Source organism: Buteo buteo, chromosome 18 (assembly GCF_964188355.1).
Source record: "Buteo buteo chromosome 18, bButBut1.hap1.1, whole genome shotgun sequence".
NCBI classification, from domain to species: Eukaryota; Metazoa; Chordata; class Aves; order Accipitriformes; family Accipitridae; genus Buteo; species Buteo buteo.
Genome location: NC_134188.1, coordinates 8,040,895 through 8,058,166, shown reverse-complemented (window position 1 = coordinate 8,058,166; position 17,272 = coordinate 8,040,895). Strand labels below are relative to the sequence as shown.

General features: G+C 40.2%; 2 protein-coding genes across 8 annotated transcripts in view; one reads left to right on the top strand and one right to left on the bottom strand.

Moving 5' to 3' along the window:
- The first annotated feature begins 117 nt into the window (after positions 1–117).
- On the top strand, positions 118–1,967 carry MRPL57 (mitochondrial ribosomal protein L57). 3 transcript variants are annotated; one of them, XM_075050747.1, is made up of 2 exons: positions 118–227; positions 1,486–1,967. In XM_075050747.1, exon 2 carries the CDS (start codon positions 1,491–1,493, stop codon positions 1,800–1,802), a length of 312 nt encoding a protein of 103 aa, XP_074906848.1. In that variant the 5' UTR covers positions 118–227; positions 1,486–1,490; the 3' UTR covers positions 1,803–1,967. The 3 variants fall into 3 exon arrangements, with proteins under 3 accessions (XP_074906848.1, XP_074906847.1, XP_074906850.1); XM_075050746.1 differs by lacking the exon at positions 118–227 and adding an exon at positions 249–342; XM_075050749.1 differs by lacking the exon at positions 118–227 and adding an exon at positions 376–706.
- Positions 1,968–4,197: 2,230 nt separating this feature from the next.
- The window catches only part of ZDHHC20 (zDHHC palmitoyltransferase 20), a 48,792-nt gene continuing 35,717 nt past the window's right edge, over positions 4,198–17,272 (bottom strand). For 3 of the 5 annotated variants that reach the window (XM_075050740.1, XM_075050743.1, XM_075050744.1), the window contains 6 exons: positions 15,715–15,847; positions 13,834–13,960; positions 12,461–12,550; positions 11,188–11,306; positions 10,718–10,795; positions 4,198–8,481 (listed from right to left, as the gene is read on the bottom strand). In XM_075050740.1, the coding sequence (XP_074906841.1) occupies positions 10,758–10,795; positions 11,188–11,306; positions 12,461–12,550; positions 13,834–13,960; positions 15,715–15,847 (507 nt within the window). In that variant the 3' untranslated portion in view covers positions 4,198–8,481; positions 10,718–10,757. The remainder of the gene's footprint in view (positions 8,482–10,717; positions 10,796–11,187; positions 11,307–12,460; positions 12,551–13,833; positions 13,961–15,714; positions 15,848–17,272) is intronic. The other 2 variants (XM_075050741.1, XM_075050742.1) reach the window with 2 other exon arrangements.

The window sequence follows — 17,272 nt, the reverse complement described above, 5'->3', positions numbered from 1 at the left end:
GGCGGCGGCTCTGAGGAGATGGAGGGCCGGGCCGGGCCGGGCCGCGCGCTGCCTGAGGGGGACGGTTACCGCCCGCCGCCAGCTTCGAACGGCGGGCCGCGCGCGCCCCATTGGCGCCGCCACGCCCCGCCCGCCGCGAGCTCTCGCGAGACGGGCCGCCCGCCGCCGCCGCCATTTCGCTTCCTGCCGTGAGGGGGGGGGGGGGGCTGGAGCCGTCACCGGAGTCGGTGAGTGAGGGCGGCGGGGAGGGGCCCGTTAATTACAGGGCTCGGAGCACCGCTGTGGCCTCTCACGGTGCTTCTTCGGCCCGGGCGCGGGGTGTCTCTTGGTGTCTCCTGGGCGGTAAGGCCGGTGGGGAAGGGGCAGGGGATCCTGCTCCCCAGGCAGCAGCGCTCCGCCGCGCCGGCCGAGCCCCGCTTAGAGCTGGCGGGTGCCCGGCGGCCCGGGTGGCTCCTGTGGCACTGGAGAACCCCGGTGGGCAGCCCCGTCGTGCCGCGTGTCGGCCTCGATCCCCGGCGAGGTCGCAGCGGCCGCAGGCCTGAGGGCGAGCAGCCGGTACTGCTGAGGAGACGAGCTGCCCTGCCCTGCCCTGCCGGGAGAGGAACCAGGGAGCGAGGCAGCAATGCCCCCGCGAAGCCCCGCAGCTTCCCTTCTGAACTGTGTCGGGGAGTGGAATGTCAGCATGCAGTTGCACCGCGGGAGTGGGGTATGGTGGGGTGGCTTTTCTCAGCGGTGGTGCTGGTTAATGCCGTGTTAAGGCCCTTGGCTGACTTATTAGTTGATGAAAATGCTGTGTAATGAGAGACTTAGGAGTTAGGCATGTTTAGGACTAATAAACAGGTTAATGAAGAGCAAGCGTGTCAAATCTAAACGTAGCTTGGCCTTTCTTGCCTTTGTTACACCTGTGGATTGTGTCGGAAACTGTATTTGTGCTTTCTACGTACACTAGTTTGTCTACTACAGGATATTGTTCTTCTCTACAAACCAGATTTCCCATAGTTAAAATACAAGATTAGGTAATTGTATACTAATAAGTTTATTGAGAGACTGTAGTTCTAAACTTAATACTGAGGAAAGGCCAGATCTGGATCTAGAAGACAGACCTGGAAACACTCCCTGTCTTGACAATGCGGTTAGCTATTTGAAGAAGGAAGGAATGAAGTGAATCCTTTGTTTATTAGTACCTGGCACTGGATTTTTCATAAATAATTTATGGATTATATGCTTTAATCTCAATGTAAGGATAACTCAGTAAACTCTTTAAGTAAAGATTTCAGTTTCCCTTTTCTGGTCTTAAGTTTACAGTATGTCTGTCATTGTACTGTCTACGTAACGGCTGGTTGTGAGTATCAGGTTCTGAACTTCAAACTCAACAGCCAGCTAAAAGGCAGTGTAGTGTGTTAAGAGTTTCTCATTTTTCTTGTTACATTTTTAATTTTAGTCCCCAAGGTAATCAGTATTTTATATTTTTGTTTGTATTTTGAGGCATAATGTTTTTAACAATGGTATTACTCCGAAAGAGAATTCCTGGAAGACAATGGATTGGAAAGTACAGGCGACCAAGACCGGTTACCCTTTCAATGAAGCAAGCAATGATCCGAAGGCTGGAAATTGAAGCTGAGAATGAATATTGGCTGAGTCGACCTTACCTGACACGGGAACAGGAGTACAAACATAACACAGAAGAGAGAAAGGCAAAATGGGAAGCTTTCAAAAGCCTGACGAAAGCCAAGTTTCCTGAGCACAGATACATCAGTGATCATTTAAACCACTTAAATGTGTCAAAAAAGTGGACATCTTGATTAATACAGAGCATTTATATTTGGCATGTATTACGGACTACCATGGGATCTGCTGTTGTACTTATTACGGTAGTTTTGTAACTCAGTATAGTAAGGGTAGATGACAAATGAGACCTTGCTACGGTATACAAAATCTTACATTAAAAGTAGTCCTACAGAACAGTATATGTTTTATTATTGTCTTTTTCTAAAGAGACAGTTTTTTCTGTGGCTCTCTACCATCTGCCTGCCTTCTGTTCTTCAGGGGTTTTGCATAAAACTGTGAGTTACCAAGTGCAGTGCTGATGATTTGAACTAGATGTATAGCTTCACCATTTTCCTTTCAACAGCTAGGAGAACACACCTGCTCTGTTGAAAGGGATTATCTGCTGGTACTGACCAGATGGCTCTTCCTGGTCACTCTCCCTTCTGAAGGGATACTTCTGTAGAGATCAATACTCAAGACACAACTGATACTATGTAGGTAGTGCTCACTTCATCAGGCATGCAAGGACCAAGATGAACTAGAATTACTCAGGTGTATGAGGCTTGAATTCATGGAAGATTGTAAAATGTTCCAGTTTTTTTAAACTTTCTGGAAAGAACTGTTGAATTTAAATGCCAGTGTCATTGTCATGTCAGTGTCAACTTGGATGTTACTGCCCTCTTACAGAGATCATTCCTGATCTAAAAGGAACATAGCTGATTCCTGTTTGAGTCGCAATCTGATTTCTAAGTCACATTTAGCGTCCTGAAGGAATATAGTCAGCCACAAGTCAGAGTTCTTTTATTTCCCCTCTCAAGACCAAGTGACCTAGAAGATGTGTCAAGAATGAGTGTAGTCTCAGGTTTGTTGCAGCTGGAGTGTAAAATCTGTGGAACAGTTACAAAATGTTTCCCAGGTAGGCAGTTTTTCTCACCAGTATACACACAGGCTACAGCTAAGCAATTTTCAGATTCTTTCACATACTTTTATTAAGTTGATGTTGCATTCAGTGATGAATTCAAGTGTCAAGTCCATTCATATTTTGTCACTTCGGAAAAGAGGCCTAAAATGGTACAACATTTTTATTTAAACATGAACTATACTTCAGAGAAGTATGAACAGGTCTAACACTGATGTACAAAATCTTGAATGCACTTTTAATGGTTATAAATGGCTTAAGATGGATAACATTTATGGAAAAGTATACATATGGGGAAATTGCACAATACAATTAAAACATGAAGGAACTTCCAGGCAAAGCATTGTGATTCTGTATTTAATTAATTCATTTATAAAAGCCCATTTTAAAAAGTTACTTCAAGTATTAAACTATAAATGGCAACATGTTTTCTCTGTGCATAGGACTAGTCCTACCTGTAACATACCAAAAATACAGTAAATGTGTCGTTATTACATATATCTTTTACACTTCACCTCAAACTTACTTAAATACAGCTCATTACAAGTTTAGGTAGCACAATTAAAAATGACTACATGGAAGCAGAACAACTGGGACATTGTGATTAGTGCAAATGTTGATGACCCTTGCTGGCAAATGCAAAAATAATTTGCTGAGATAACTCAGCGATATTTAATTCATCTCAGTTAAAAAGGGGAGGGGGCAGATTTAACAGCAGGTTTGCTGCCTGTTTCTGTGATGATAGTTTTATGATTGTAAATTGTCATTCAGAAAGATTTAAGTCTCTCACAATAAAGCTGATGATAGTAACAGGTTAAGGGACAGGAGAAATCGGAGAGGAACATGCTAAGTGTGTAAGTTGTCAGCTAAGCAATGTGAACAGAAGGGAATGTGCCTGTCATCATTAATGCTTTGGTGCCAATAGAGGTGATCCCAATGCTTCATCCCCAACACACCTGCTTGACTGCTGAGCATGTGCTCTCTGTTTCTTGGGGCAGGGCATGGGAAGAAAGATGGGGAACCCCCTCAAAACAAAGCAAGCAATCCTGTAAACATTATCAGACTTCACTACCTAATGGAAAGAAGATTCAAGTAATTGCTGCAGAAAACAAACAGCCAAACACCAGTTTTAATCAGCATGAAAACTAACTACAACTTGCAGCTTCATTACATGTCATGACAGTTACATAATTAAGAAAAATGCATATAAAAAGCTGTTGATATATACAAAATAAATTGATAGAAATGAGTGTAGTAAATGTGTTAAGTATTATAACAAATCACTATATGCAGCTGCTCTCTTTGGTGCCATTTAGGGATAGAAGAGCCTCTGATGTTGCATACCTAGCTATTTTTTAGGTACTGTGACAGATGTGTTCTTGATCTGCACTGAGTTAAAGTAGCTGCTGTTTGGAACCTCTGTAAACACTTACCTGAATCCCCCAATCACAGACAATTTTAGACAGTGTCGTCAGAGAATGTACACTATGAAGCTCAAAGCTGTAGTTTGGTTTTGGTTTTTTTTTTTGTTTTGTTTTTTTTTTAATTTTTAATAAATATGGTCAGACAGTGCTCCAGATCTAGGCAGATCTGGTTAATCTATGTCAGTCAATGCATCTCTTGGTAAACCTGCCAGTGATGCTGCTGCAAACGCTTTTTTCCTCCTCTTGGGGCTCTGGTGAGCTACAACTGGACCATACACTTCAGATATATCAAGAATGTATTTGAGTGCGTAGTGAATGGTATTGAACTTAACGAAAACCTCCAAACCCCAAAAGACTAATTACAACACAGAAGAGCCACACAAGATCAAATGAGGGAAGAAACAGTACCTGAAAACTGTAGGCACTTAGGCACTCTGGAGAACAGGACCAGTTTCTAAGAATAGCATACCAAAAGTAGCTTGCTACCTGCAAATTGAACGCTCAAGGGGCAGCTTTAACAAAAATGTTACCGCAATTTCTACTCAAATCACTAAAAATAGAAGTGCCCAAACTCCCTCTAAAATAACCCTCTGAATATTTAAAGTGGAAGTTTTCAATCAAAGGCTTATGATGCATCTAACTTGTGACACTGAGATCTCGGGATAATGCTGTAGGAAGTCAGTTATGACAGCAACCTACACCTCCTCCTGCCCTCTTCCCATAATATGCCTTTGGTAGGAGCAGCAATGATGTGCATGTTGTAGACTCTGAGAACAAGTAATCATAAGAAAAAAACTGTATTAGCTGTGTTTCAAGTATTTTCTATTTATGGATCTGCCTGCCTCAACTTCAGAGGGACAGGTTTATCATCTCAAGACATTTCAGAAATCTTGAGAAGTCACACTGAAATCTTGCCCTATATCAGGCTTCTGTCCTCACACTGGGAGTTTAATGTCATTTTGTGTGCATGACTCCTGTGTGTACGTGGATTTTTTTAAAAGAAAAAAGCATTAAGAAATACGAAAGCATAGTTCCTAATTGCAGCCAATGTCGACTATCCTGCAGTAACTGCAATACTATTTATGGCTTGCAATAGTAATTGTTTTGATGGATCTAAAAGCTTAAGGGCTGTTATTTTTAGTGATGATCTAGGTATTTTCAAGACTTGCCAACAGAGAGTAGGTTAAAGCACAAAACCAGCACATGATGCAGTACCCTAAACAGTTGTTTTCTCAGGATCCATCTCTCTTTTGGCCTCCTGAACAGGCAGAGCTGCTCTTCTTGCTGCATTCACCGCAAGCTTTCAGCTCTTCAGTGCATGGGCCAAAAGGACCTATTTCCTGGAGCACCTCTACAGCCCCCCTGCCTCTGCTGGCAGCGATACCCAAGTCTGCTTGCAACTCAACAGCCAAACAGCTCTTTGTCCTCACCAACTTTTAAATTCCTGGCTTGCTCTCTCATTTTGCCTGTCCTACTGTTTGATACAGCACAGAGTGCCCTTGCTTACGGCTAGGGAGCTGTCAGGACAGAACTCTGGAGAACAGAAGACACTGTCCTGCTGCCTTAGACGCGATACCTCCTCTGCAGCCAGGGCCTGCCAAGAAAACATGACCCTCCCATCCCACTCACTGGTGTGCCCTTAGAGTTCATCAATACAATTCCCTTAGACAAGTTAATTCCTTTATACCAGTCTGGCATTTCTCTTAGGAACCAGTTCCATGGAGGGGAAGAAAAGGGGGAGGGGATGAATTTGGAAGAATTATATTTGAATCATTTTACTACATTCCATGTTTGTCAAAGGGACTTTTCAGTAATGCCTGCTTTTACACCAACAATAACTCTGGCCTCAAGAGTATCCTAAGCACACTGCTCTCCTCCTTTTTTCATCTGAAACATGAGAAAAATCTGGGACAAAATGTACCCATGATCTGCATAAAGATGTCAGAAACATCAGCTCTTCATGAAAAGCCACAAAAATATCCACCAGATATACAAAGAACTGGTTTCAGAAGACCAGCACTCACTAGAGAACACACATGGAGTTAGCCCAGTCTGTTTACTTGCAGTTTTTCCTGTAGATTAACTATCCTGACTTAAGAAATCAAACAAGTTACACTGATGTTAGCCTACAGTATACATAAATTCATATGGGGGTATATCAAGCACTTTGGGGGTGGAGGGAGGGGGCAGAGACTGTATTGCTGAATCAGTGATATTTACCACATCAGAGACATAGATTTTGCTTATAGTTCTGCTAGACAATGACTGTGCATGTATGTGTTATCCCAGCTGTAACACACTGATGCAGTAAAAGCCAGATGATATCCTGGGCCCTCCATTAGTTCCACCAGTATTTGGGGCTGCAAATTTTGGTATTCAGAATGAGCCATTTGAACGTGCAGTCTTCTGTCTCTGTTGTCTTCCCAAAGAAATTTTGCTGGTGCAGTACTACTGAGAGGTTATATTCAGATGAGCACTTCTCACTTGACATTTGAGAAGAAAAAGCTAAACCTTTCAGATTAATGTGTAGCAATACTTTTGTAAGTTTTGATATTAGCAAATGCAAAATTTCTTGTACCAAGTTTGAAGAAACGTTCTGCAACTTTTAGAAAACACTCAAGTTTAGACCATTACTTCTGTTTCAGGAATATCCAACAGTGACCAAATCATGTTCATAGCTTCTCAAAGTGTTCTTGTTCTATAAGATTAACATCTAAGAAAATTTATTCTTTCCAAAGGCAAAAAATACTTGTTTTAAACCTTAGAGTATACTTGATACCTTAGTATCTCCATCATAAACATATTTGACTTAAGTAGCAATCAATCTGGGAGAGAAACCAAACAGGTTCTTTTGGTCCAGATCATCAACTTGGCTACTACCTTCAGTCTGTATCAAAAGGGCTCACGTCTATTTGTAATCAGCATCAGCTAAACATCAGAAAAGTTACAGACAGTAAAATAGTATTTGTCACTTTTTCCAGGTGCAAAATTCCAATACCTCCCAAAGATGAGTTAGCAGTCTTCTCTATAGATGAGTGAGGGGGGAAAAAAACCCCATATTGTTTGCTGTAGGTCTTGAGCTTAGGATGGACTTTATTCCTCACACAGGAAACACATTTTGCCTTTTGTGAACAGGTACATCACTGCACAAAGTACTCAATCTTTAGCAATTTCAGCATCACTTAAACTGGACTTGAAAGTGGCAGACTAAAGCATACAAATTTTCAGTGTGTTAACCAGATGTATGATCCAACACTAATTTTCTTTTAAGTACTTGATATTGGTTTAAATGGTACTTTAGAACCAATAAAAACTTGTGCCTTTATTAAAAAGATAAAACAAAACTATAAAACAGTATTTATAAACCATCAAGAGTCCCATAGAAAAAGCAGTACTCTTCCAGTTCCATTTTCTAACAACACACAACTGCAATAAGGTTTTTCTCAGGGGTACTTTACTATTTTGTTACTGCCTCGTACAGAACACTGCAGACTAACAGAAACTATAACAATTGTTAATTCCTTTTTAGATTGGCTTTTCTTTGTATGCTGATAGACAATTGTTGGAAAGTAATAGTCCATGCTTTTTTCAACTAAAAAGTGGAGTTTGCTTCTTTGAGCTCTGTTCTTGATATGGTTATATAAATCAAGTTAAACCAATAAGGGGGCTCAATCCTATAGCAAAAAAACCCAAGTAAAAGGCTTTTATGTTGTTGTCATTGCCTTGCTCCAAAGCACAGCTAGTAGAAGGAATCCTCAGTCCTGAAAGACTTGGGAGAGCTGTGATCATGGGGTAGACTGGCTAATAGGAAGGCAGGGAGAAGACACCATCCAGTCCATTCCCCATCACCTGGTGCTTGAACTATGTATAGTCGCACTTCAGACTCACTGGCCATGCTTTATGTTGATTTTCTCCCCCCCCGCCCTGCTTTTTTTCTTTTATTTTCTTTTTCTCTTTTCCTTTTTTCTTTCTTTCTGTATCCTGGAGACCTGCTATGGAAGTGACTTCTGCAGTGCCTAAGGTATGAAGTTTGCCTGTGCGGAGGTAGGAGTCTCTTCAATCTACCCCCATCACTGCAGCATACAGAAATGCATAGTTCCCACTCTGGACCTTGTGCATCCAAGCAGGGCACTTCAGGATTTGGCCCTTTGGTAGCAGTATATAATTCAGTGTTGCATAAATGCACGTTAAGAATCTTAAGGCATCTGTCTTAACTTCCCTGCTCTGCAATAGTGCTTACAAGAATCCATCGTACTGTGCAGAAACTTAAATTTCTTGTCTCTTCCTAAAATGTTCATGTTCCATTTTTTACTGATAACTTCTTCCAAACAAAATTAAGTAATATTCAAGCACAAAATGTGTTGCAGAAACCTAGTGAAACAAAAAAGGTGATTAGTGGAATTATACCATTAGCTTTGAAAAACTAGATCATAGTGCATGACAAGAATGCAGCTAGGTAACATGATTTACAGACTCCTGATTCAGGACAGCAGTTAAGGTAACTTCAACTCATAATTAGCCTTCTGGAAGGTGTGGGCCGTTGTTTTGTTTTTGTTTTAAACCTCTTATGTTTTAGAAGATTATCTGCACTAAGAATGTCAATCCATCACCACTGACCTATGGCTAAAGTCTCTTGGATCCCTGATTGGAAAGAATTGCTCGTTCATTTTGAATTAAATTGATACATACAGAGACACAAATGGTATTTGCCTAGGTGAGGCTGGGGGACTGCTAGCTGGGGGATTGGCCACCTTTTGCAAATCACTCTCTTTTTTCTAGAAAAATCAGGGAATTTTTTTTCATCAGCTATGACTTTGCTTCTGCTGCATGTTATAGGCATAAAATTGAAAAATACAACTATCAGTCTGTTACAGGGTATACAAAAGTGCATGGAACAGATGTTGGATCTCAGAACTATTGCACAGTTGCTTACAATTGCAGGGGGACTGGAATTAACCACCTTGGTCTACAGAAACTGTGATCAAAACCAACTGAACTCAGAACATCTGAAACATTGTGCTACTGAGTTAACCATTATTCGAGATAACACATACCAAAATGCTTTTGTGTTGGGTGCAATTATGCACTATTTATTTATACAACTTTCAAAACTACAGCAGTTTGGGTAAGTGTGACACAAAGTACACCTTTATGAAATCTGGCCTGACTTCAGGAAGAGAGGAAGGATAGCAAGAAAATTAATCCCAAACTATTACCAGTTAATTGTCTAGCTTAAGCCAGTCACTTACAGTCCCCCTCTAAATCAGTGGAAAGAAAGATTAAGACCTTTCTATAATACCCTATCAAAGGCTGCTGAGATGAACTGGTCTCAGAAAATATGTATTCCTTTCTATGAAGGATAGAAAAGCATTAGTAACCTGTTTAGATCAGATTAGTTTTTATATAGCTACAGGCTGAAAGGAGTCCCTCGCTTGGGACATTCATTTGCACATTTTTATGAAGCGTTAAGAAAATTTGCAAAGGGAAAACTCATCTTTGGTGGGTCCTCATGGTTGAGTAGGTTTTTCAGAAGTACCACTAACTAGTCTAATTTTGATTTTGTATGAGTTTACATTGAGCAGTCTGACCAACATCAGTCCAAGCATCACACCATCCCCTGCAAAGACTTTTAGACAGATTTTTTTCTTGAAAACAAACCACCCCTGCTAAACCCCACCAAAACAATGATTCTAGGTCAGAAGCCTTATTTAAAAAAAAAAAAAAAAAAAAAAAAAAGGAAAAAAAAGTGATCCTAAAATTACTGAGGTCACAAACATCAAATATCGTGTTTTCTTTCCAAAGAAAATGGGAATTCCTCGCAACTTCTGTCTCCCCTTTTTTTTTGGGGTGGTGGTAAGGCAGAAGGGGTGAATGAGTCAGCCCTCAGCATCTACAGTTGCTAGTTGTCCAAATAAGATTTGTTTCTCTTCCAGAGAGGAAAATTTGATGGGAGCTTATAAGCTTACCACAGTATGAAGTCAATATAAAAGAAATTTAATGTAGTTACTGGAAATAGACCAAGGGAAGTTTTCACATATGCAGGAGCACTCACTGTATTTCCTAAATGCAAAGTGCGTGCAGAACTCTTACATAAAAGATCACTGTCAATCCCAAGTGTGACTAAGCAGTCCGTATGCAGACACCTGTATTTACCTATTGACCTTCCTTCCTTGTATGCACACAGCTTCTTAAAGTATAAGAGCAGAGCACAGCCCACCAATATACAATTAAGAAAAAGACAGTTAAGGAGTTGTTCCTTAAGAACAGCACTTCCTCAAGACAACACTTCATCTTGAAATTGCCTATTTAGCTGATTAGATTCTTCTCCCTGGTCAGGTGACAAATCCAGCACTACCCACTTCAATCTAAATTACAGGATTAGTCTGACTCATCTCAGATCTAGCCAGCCCATGTTTCATGCACTACAGCTTTACTCCCATTCTTGTCTTCTGGACAGCCATTCTAAGTTTTATTTAGACTTTTCTATTACTCATCCAACATCAGAGGACTCCTCTGCATTCCATGACTAGTGACTTTTGACTTCAAGATGTCTATTTTAGTTTACTCATACATATACAGAAATGGCAATCAATTATGTTGGTCTTACCTGTTTCTCATTGAGATGGTTGGTTAGTAATAAGCTGAGATCAGCTTTCCAATGAAACTATAATATGCTTTTTTGCACCTAAAATGTGAGAGAATCTCAATTATGTGTTTTTGCAGATTTGCACAACAAATAGCAAAGACTTCAAACCAGAAAGCACATTTATTGTGTTGTGCCTGTTTTAGAAAAGTATTTTCCTCCCCCTAATCAAATGTAAAAAGATCCAAAAATCTCAGAACAGGAAGTGCGAAAGTGAGAATTATCTATCCATTACCTTAGTGTAGTAACTCAATTTGGAGCAGAGCATGAGACAAGTTAGCCTTAACTTCTAAACATGCTGTCTTGATTCTATGGAACAAATTTTCTTCTACTTAACTCCAACCAATTCCTAAGGACTTTTTAGGCCTAAAAGAAAATGGAAAAACCCACCACAAACAAAACCATAGAATCAACAGAAGTGTTACGGTGCAGGCTACCTGATTTAACATTTTCCTCTTCAGGGCCACTTTCCACCCACTGACTGTCACTGGCTAGCAATCGATTTTGTGATTCACTGAGTGGTCGAGTAGGAAAGGACTGACTGCCTCCAGAGCTGAAAAGTAAGCAAAGTCAACAGGAATTCTGTAATAGCAGTAGCTACTTACTTCAGACATTTGTAGAGTAGTGAAGTTACTTAAGAGCAAAGCAAACAAAACCACCTACACTGCCAACTAAAAATGGCCCCCAGCCCCCAACCCCATTCTCCTATAGGCTTGTTCCTGTCATCAGTCTAAACCCTTACCTGACATAAGCCACTCACAGTTCTAATGGAAAAAAAGCACAGATTGATAGACAAGAAATGGCATACTGACAACAAGGCTACTGCCACACTGTTAAAAAGAAAACTTAACCAGTACTGTCTGGAAGAACAACCTAATGCCATCTTATTCCATCAGTAAATGCTAGGGCCTTCTGCTGAACATCTTCTTAATGCAAAAGGATACTCTGCTGTTTGCACAAAGGTCCTGCTCTTGTCTAAATTCCACTGGTTATGTTGCACTGGAAGCAACTTCTCAGTATTGCCTTTGAACCTCCCTAATGCCTGGTAACTCAGGTGACTGCTGTTGACAACAATCTTCAGCTAGAAATTCACCAAACTATACAGAACACTTCTAAAATGACAAATGTAAACACCCTCAGAAGTTTCACATAATCCTGTGTCTTTGAATCTAAAGCAGGCTTCCTGAAAGTACACTGAAGATACAAACCATGCAAATTTGGAGGGATAAAATGTAATGAGCTAAAAACACGCCAGTGCTAAAAACCAGCAATAGCCACAATGATCTAACTCTCTTGCAAACTGTGTCTCAGCATCCCTTGTTTAAGCATGCCGGAGGAGGGAAAGTACAAGTAATACCTTGCCTTTCTCTCATTCCAAAAAAGATCTTAAACTTTTTTTTCCATGGGCCATTATTCAGTCTTCCCTGGGACTTTTCTGATTGTTGTTAAGAACCAGTAAGCTCTCTTACTTTCTGCATTACTGTTTCCTCAGAGCCATATCCTCTGTTACAGGTCAAAACCAAGAAGCAATTTCTGCATGAAGCAGCACCATTTTTTAGTCTTGATCCATTCTGTCCTTCTCTGAAGACTTACAAACTCACTTTGAAGATGACAAGAAGTATAAAAACCTAAGTAATTTTGAAACAATTTTTTCTCCAGATGAAGTACAGAACAGTACAAAATCACTAACTTAAATGCTATAGTTACCTTTTGGCAGGTTCACTTTGGCTTGAGACAGTAAGTTGCTCTGGATCCATAACCACCAAACGAGTTGGAAAGTTACATCCGTCGCCCAAACTAAACCAGAAACAAATATTCAAATCACTATTTGTAGTTGACTTAAATGAACTGAACAAGTACGCATGCAAAAGGCAAATGCTGCAGGCTTGAATCAATTACTTGAATGCAGCGTTGAACTCCAGACTTGAGCAAGGCAGTTCTACCACTAAGCCAGATGATCAGTTAATTAAATCTTGGAGCTCAAATGATTCCCACCGTATCACTCAGTATGGATTGCTGAGCACATCACTAGCCTATGTATTGCAGAAACATCCCTGTGTTTCTGTAGACTGTAGCCTGGGTCTTGCCCCAAACCACCATGCACATGTAGCCAGACTATCTGGTATTTACAACCCCAGAAGCATAAATTATATTTTGGTGGCCATGCTTTCCCCTCCCCACCCATCATTTTGAGGTTAGCTAAGCTTTCTTTTGAAGCAAGTTTAATCAGGATAAAACGTGGTGGCAAAACAGACTGATCCATCTAGAATATAGCTTCTGTCTTTAATCACATGAAAAGTCACGGTAGTTGAGCAAACAACTGAGGCAACTTAAGATCTTGTTATTACCTCTGCTGTTTGCTACCAGACCTCAGCTTCACAAATGGGTTCACCAATATTTTTAACTGATACATGACCCCCCAAAAGCAGTGTTGAAATACAGCTCCTACTTTGTTCTGCTGACTTTCAGGAGTGGTGGGAGTGGGCAGCAGGTCAGTCTTGCTTCATCAAGCTTCTCTGACGCTTGTCTGCAACTCCCTAACACTGGCTCAGCTGAAGTTTTAAAAACAGTATTTTGCATTGTATCAGATTTTTTTTTTGCACTGCTGCTTATTTACATGCATCTTCTCAGGCAGCTTTCAATACCGAAACTGTCATCTACAGTAAAAGGAAAGCTGTCAAGTGTTTTCAGGGGTAAGAGGGGGTGTTTTTAAACTGATGTTGTTTCAATGCTGCTGAAGTTCAAGCGTTTGGTTCTCCTCTGAGTTGCTGATTACTGCTCTATAATCAGACACTAATACTACCACCAAAAGGTGTACAGTTTTTGAAATACACTTCTCAAAGCTTTCCAAACTTCCATATTTAGAAGGCCCTTATCAATGAGGCCCTTCTCTTTGAATGAAAACCCTGTGCAGAATTCGCTCAGTTTTCTCCTGCACATTTTCCCTACACCAATGTTCATCATGCAGGATTTACGAGTTGGCTTTTCAGTTGTGCTTTATTTTTTTAGGAGAAGGGGAAGCAAGGTGAAAGTCATGGAATCAATTTATCCCCCAGTTCATTCCCATTCAGACTGAATACCTGGTAAAGATAGGGAGTAGCCAATACTTCTTTTCATCTCCGAAAACCTCTCTCAGATTTTTGCTGCATCCAAGAGAAAAGCCATTTTTATCAGGGCCATTTCGAAATGTGGGTGCACGGAATGTTTCTGTAAAAGAAAAACATGCACTATCTCTAAAGTGATAAGGAGTCAGGGAAGACAAATAAACAGACTCAAACTTCTCTATTGTGAAAACAGTGTCGAGCAAGCTAAAATGACCTTGACGTGTATTGGGGGGGAAAAAAGTCAACTCAAGTAATCAGAGAGCATAAAAAAAACCAACCACAGTGTTAATGACAAAAATAGAAACGAAAGGGAAGAAAGTCACATGATCAGAACAGTCATCTTTCTCTCTTTACATGTAACATTTAAGGTCTGAGACAGACCTAAGTACCATCAGCACGGCAAAGACATCAGAACCCTTACTCATTGATGGCTAGCTCTCTCTTTGGCCTGTGAAGCCTCTTTTGACCAGAAGGCTTCCTCTTCTAGAAGCAATTTACCATAAGCACTACTGGACCTAAACCCATACAGTATAGTTTCTTCCACTTCTGCCAAGGTCTGAAGTTGAATTAAGAGCGTCCTGTGGTATCAGAGAAAGATGAGATCTATTACATCTGAAACAGATGCACCATGAACTGTAGCAAACCGCCACCATTTCCTAGTCAGTCCAGTTACACCCTCAGCCAAGAACCGAGAGGACTCATTGCTCTCCCCATACCAAGAGCTTGTCTTTTTACAATCATGATCCAGAAAATAAATAAAGTACTGTGTGGCCAATTATGACCACTGACTTCTGGGCAAGGAACATGCTGAAATGTTCTTCAAAGCTAAAAAAGAAACTGTGAATATTCCTTAGCTGTAGATATGTCAAAAGAAAAAGGACTCAAACAATGCTACCATCAAGCAATCAAAAAAAATCCTTTTCCTCCATCAAAAAATTCTAACAAGCTGAAAATTATTTCACTTTTAATCAACCCACTTATTTTTGAGGATAGACATTTAATTCCACTAAAAGGTATAAGATTTTGACTTGCACAGTTGTGGAAATACCCACTAGTCCCCACCCCCCCAACCCCGCAAAACACACTTTCAAAAATGCTTTAGCAAGAACTTCAGATATTTTAACTAATGCACGTAACTTGCTTATGCTGGTCAATGCCATTTAAAACATTCAGGCATAGAAATTATGTGAATCTCTTTTATTATTTAGGAAACGTGCATCAGTGTTTCCATTTTTATCGCACTGCTTTTACAAGCCACTTCCTAATAGTGAGGTCCATTTTATATCACAGGATTTAAGAATACTCTTTTAGATCTAGTTCAAAATGTAGCATGTTCACATACAGTAGAGCCTCACAGGATTTAAGAATACTCTTTTAGATCTAATTCAAAATGTAGCATGTTCACATACAGTAGAGCCTCACAGGATTTAAGAATACTCTTTTAGATCTAATTCAAAATGTAGCATGTTCACATACAGTAGAGCCTTCACCTTGGTTGGGGCCACCGACCTACTCAAAGTATTAGAACAGCAGGGTTACTGGCAAGTAGCAATTGTTACATACTTAACATTATATAAAACACAACATAAACGCACAGTGCCTCAGAGATCTCAAAAATACAAACAAAATAAATTAACATTCATCATGAATCCGAATACTTGGCTCCAGCAGAGGAACCCTACACATGCTCCATTTTCCCCTATGTTTCACCTTTAATTACTTTCACCAAATATGCTTCTTATTGCACAATATTTAAAAATTCTGTTTATATGTGATGGCATATCCTGTAGGCCTCACATTCTCATCAACTTGTTGGTTTTCTGGATAAGGAACAGTTCCGTATTCCAGTTAACTGACCTATGGTTGATCTGTTTTTGCCAACTAGCCAGCAGTGGTAGCTGAAGAGTGACAGTATGCTGATGAAGAACATGGCTGCCACAAAGAAAAGGAATAGTACGTGGAATTTTGCATGGGTATGTGGCAATTCATTCTGGGGAGAAAGAGAGAAAGAGATTAATACGTTAACACTTTTTAGCAACTAATGCAGTATTGTCACTAAACATTTTCTGTCATACCCATTCTGCTATAGGTCTTTCACCTCACTTTTCACAAAGAAAAAAAAGCACAAGCCCAGCTTTCCTTTCACATCGTGTTAAACTGATATACCACATTTAAAGCTGATGGGTATGCCTTCCACCTGAGTTTAGTAGCATGAGTGCATATGTTCATCTGTTAGTTTTTAAATGCACATTAAGGGGCAAGGAAAAAAATTTCCTTTACTAAAAAATGTTAACTGTGCAGCCACTGGCAAAGAGACACAGGGAAAACATGTCCAAAATCACTTTCTTTGAAGGGAAGAAAAACATCCAAACCCTTTCCTGGCAAGGTAATAATACCAAACCTACTTCTGAACCGGTGTAAGGAACGTAAAACGAACAATCCTACACAAGACCTGAGACAGATCTTCAATTTTTGATGATCTCTAAGGTTTAGACAACAACCAGCATATACCTAGCAAAACAAATCTGCCATGCCTGACTAGGCAGAAGTGATTCATGAGAAGATCTACATGAAAAACAACAATTTCAGTACAACCACCATATAAAAAATAACCTCCCACCCATACCAGTTAGTCAATTTCACCCCCAACTATTTTTAGGCTTGCACTTTCAAGAGGCCAATGGGATTTGTAACAATACTATTCCAGTTCTATATCCTTAAAATCAGAGTACTTTTAAGTAGTTGACCTTTAACAGCACTATGAAAGCAGAGAGGCTGTTTTTATTCAGCTGTTTAGTTAGCATTATTGCCATTACTTTTTCCATTAGCTCATTCAGTATACCCACTTATCTAAGGCTTATTTTTTTTAGACTAAAACACATTGCAATTAAGATCAAGTGCACACAGGCATATCTATATCCCTGTACACTGCCTATATTCATAGGAAACAGATTACAAGTCTCCTTCCTTCTGTGATGGTGTAAATAGCCACCGTGAATGACTGGATGAGAAAAATTATAGTAGGAGCAGTATTTAAATAATTACAGCAATATTGGATTTTACCTTTGGACAATTCTCTGCAGCTTTCCTGCGGCAAAGCTTTGTGCAAACAAAGACAATTTATTAAACACTAGTATTATGTTAAGACGAAGCGTTTGAAAACAGCACAGGCTTTGTTAAGAACAAAATGGTTGGTGTGCACACGTGCTCTCGGACATGCTGAGCTCCAATGCCCATCAGCAGCCTTAGCCCCCATTCTCCAAGAGAATGGAGGAGAGAGTACATAAAAGCACACTACTAACTTCCAAGGCACGAAATTTTCTACTGAAGCATGGAAGTATTGCTATTCAGATTGTAGCTGGATCACTTTCAAGTGGTTCCTCAGCTTGAACAGCATGACTACACCAGGTGCATT

Bases quoted from the DNA above. Each gene is read 5' to 3' on its own strand.
- MRPL57 (XM_075050747.1), top strand. From the start codon at position 1,491: ATGTTTTTAACAATGGTATTACTCCGAAAGAGAATTCCTGGAAGACAA.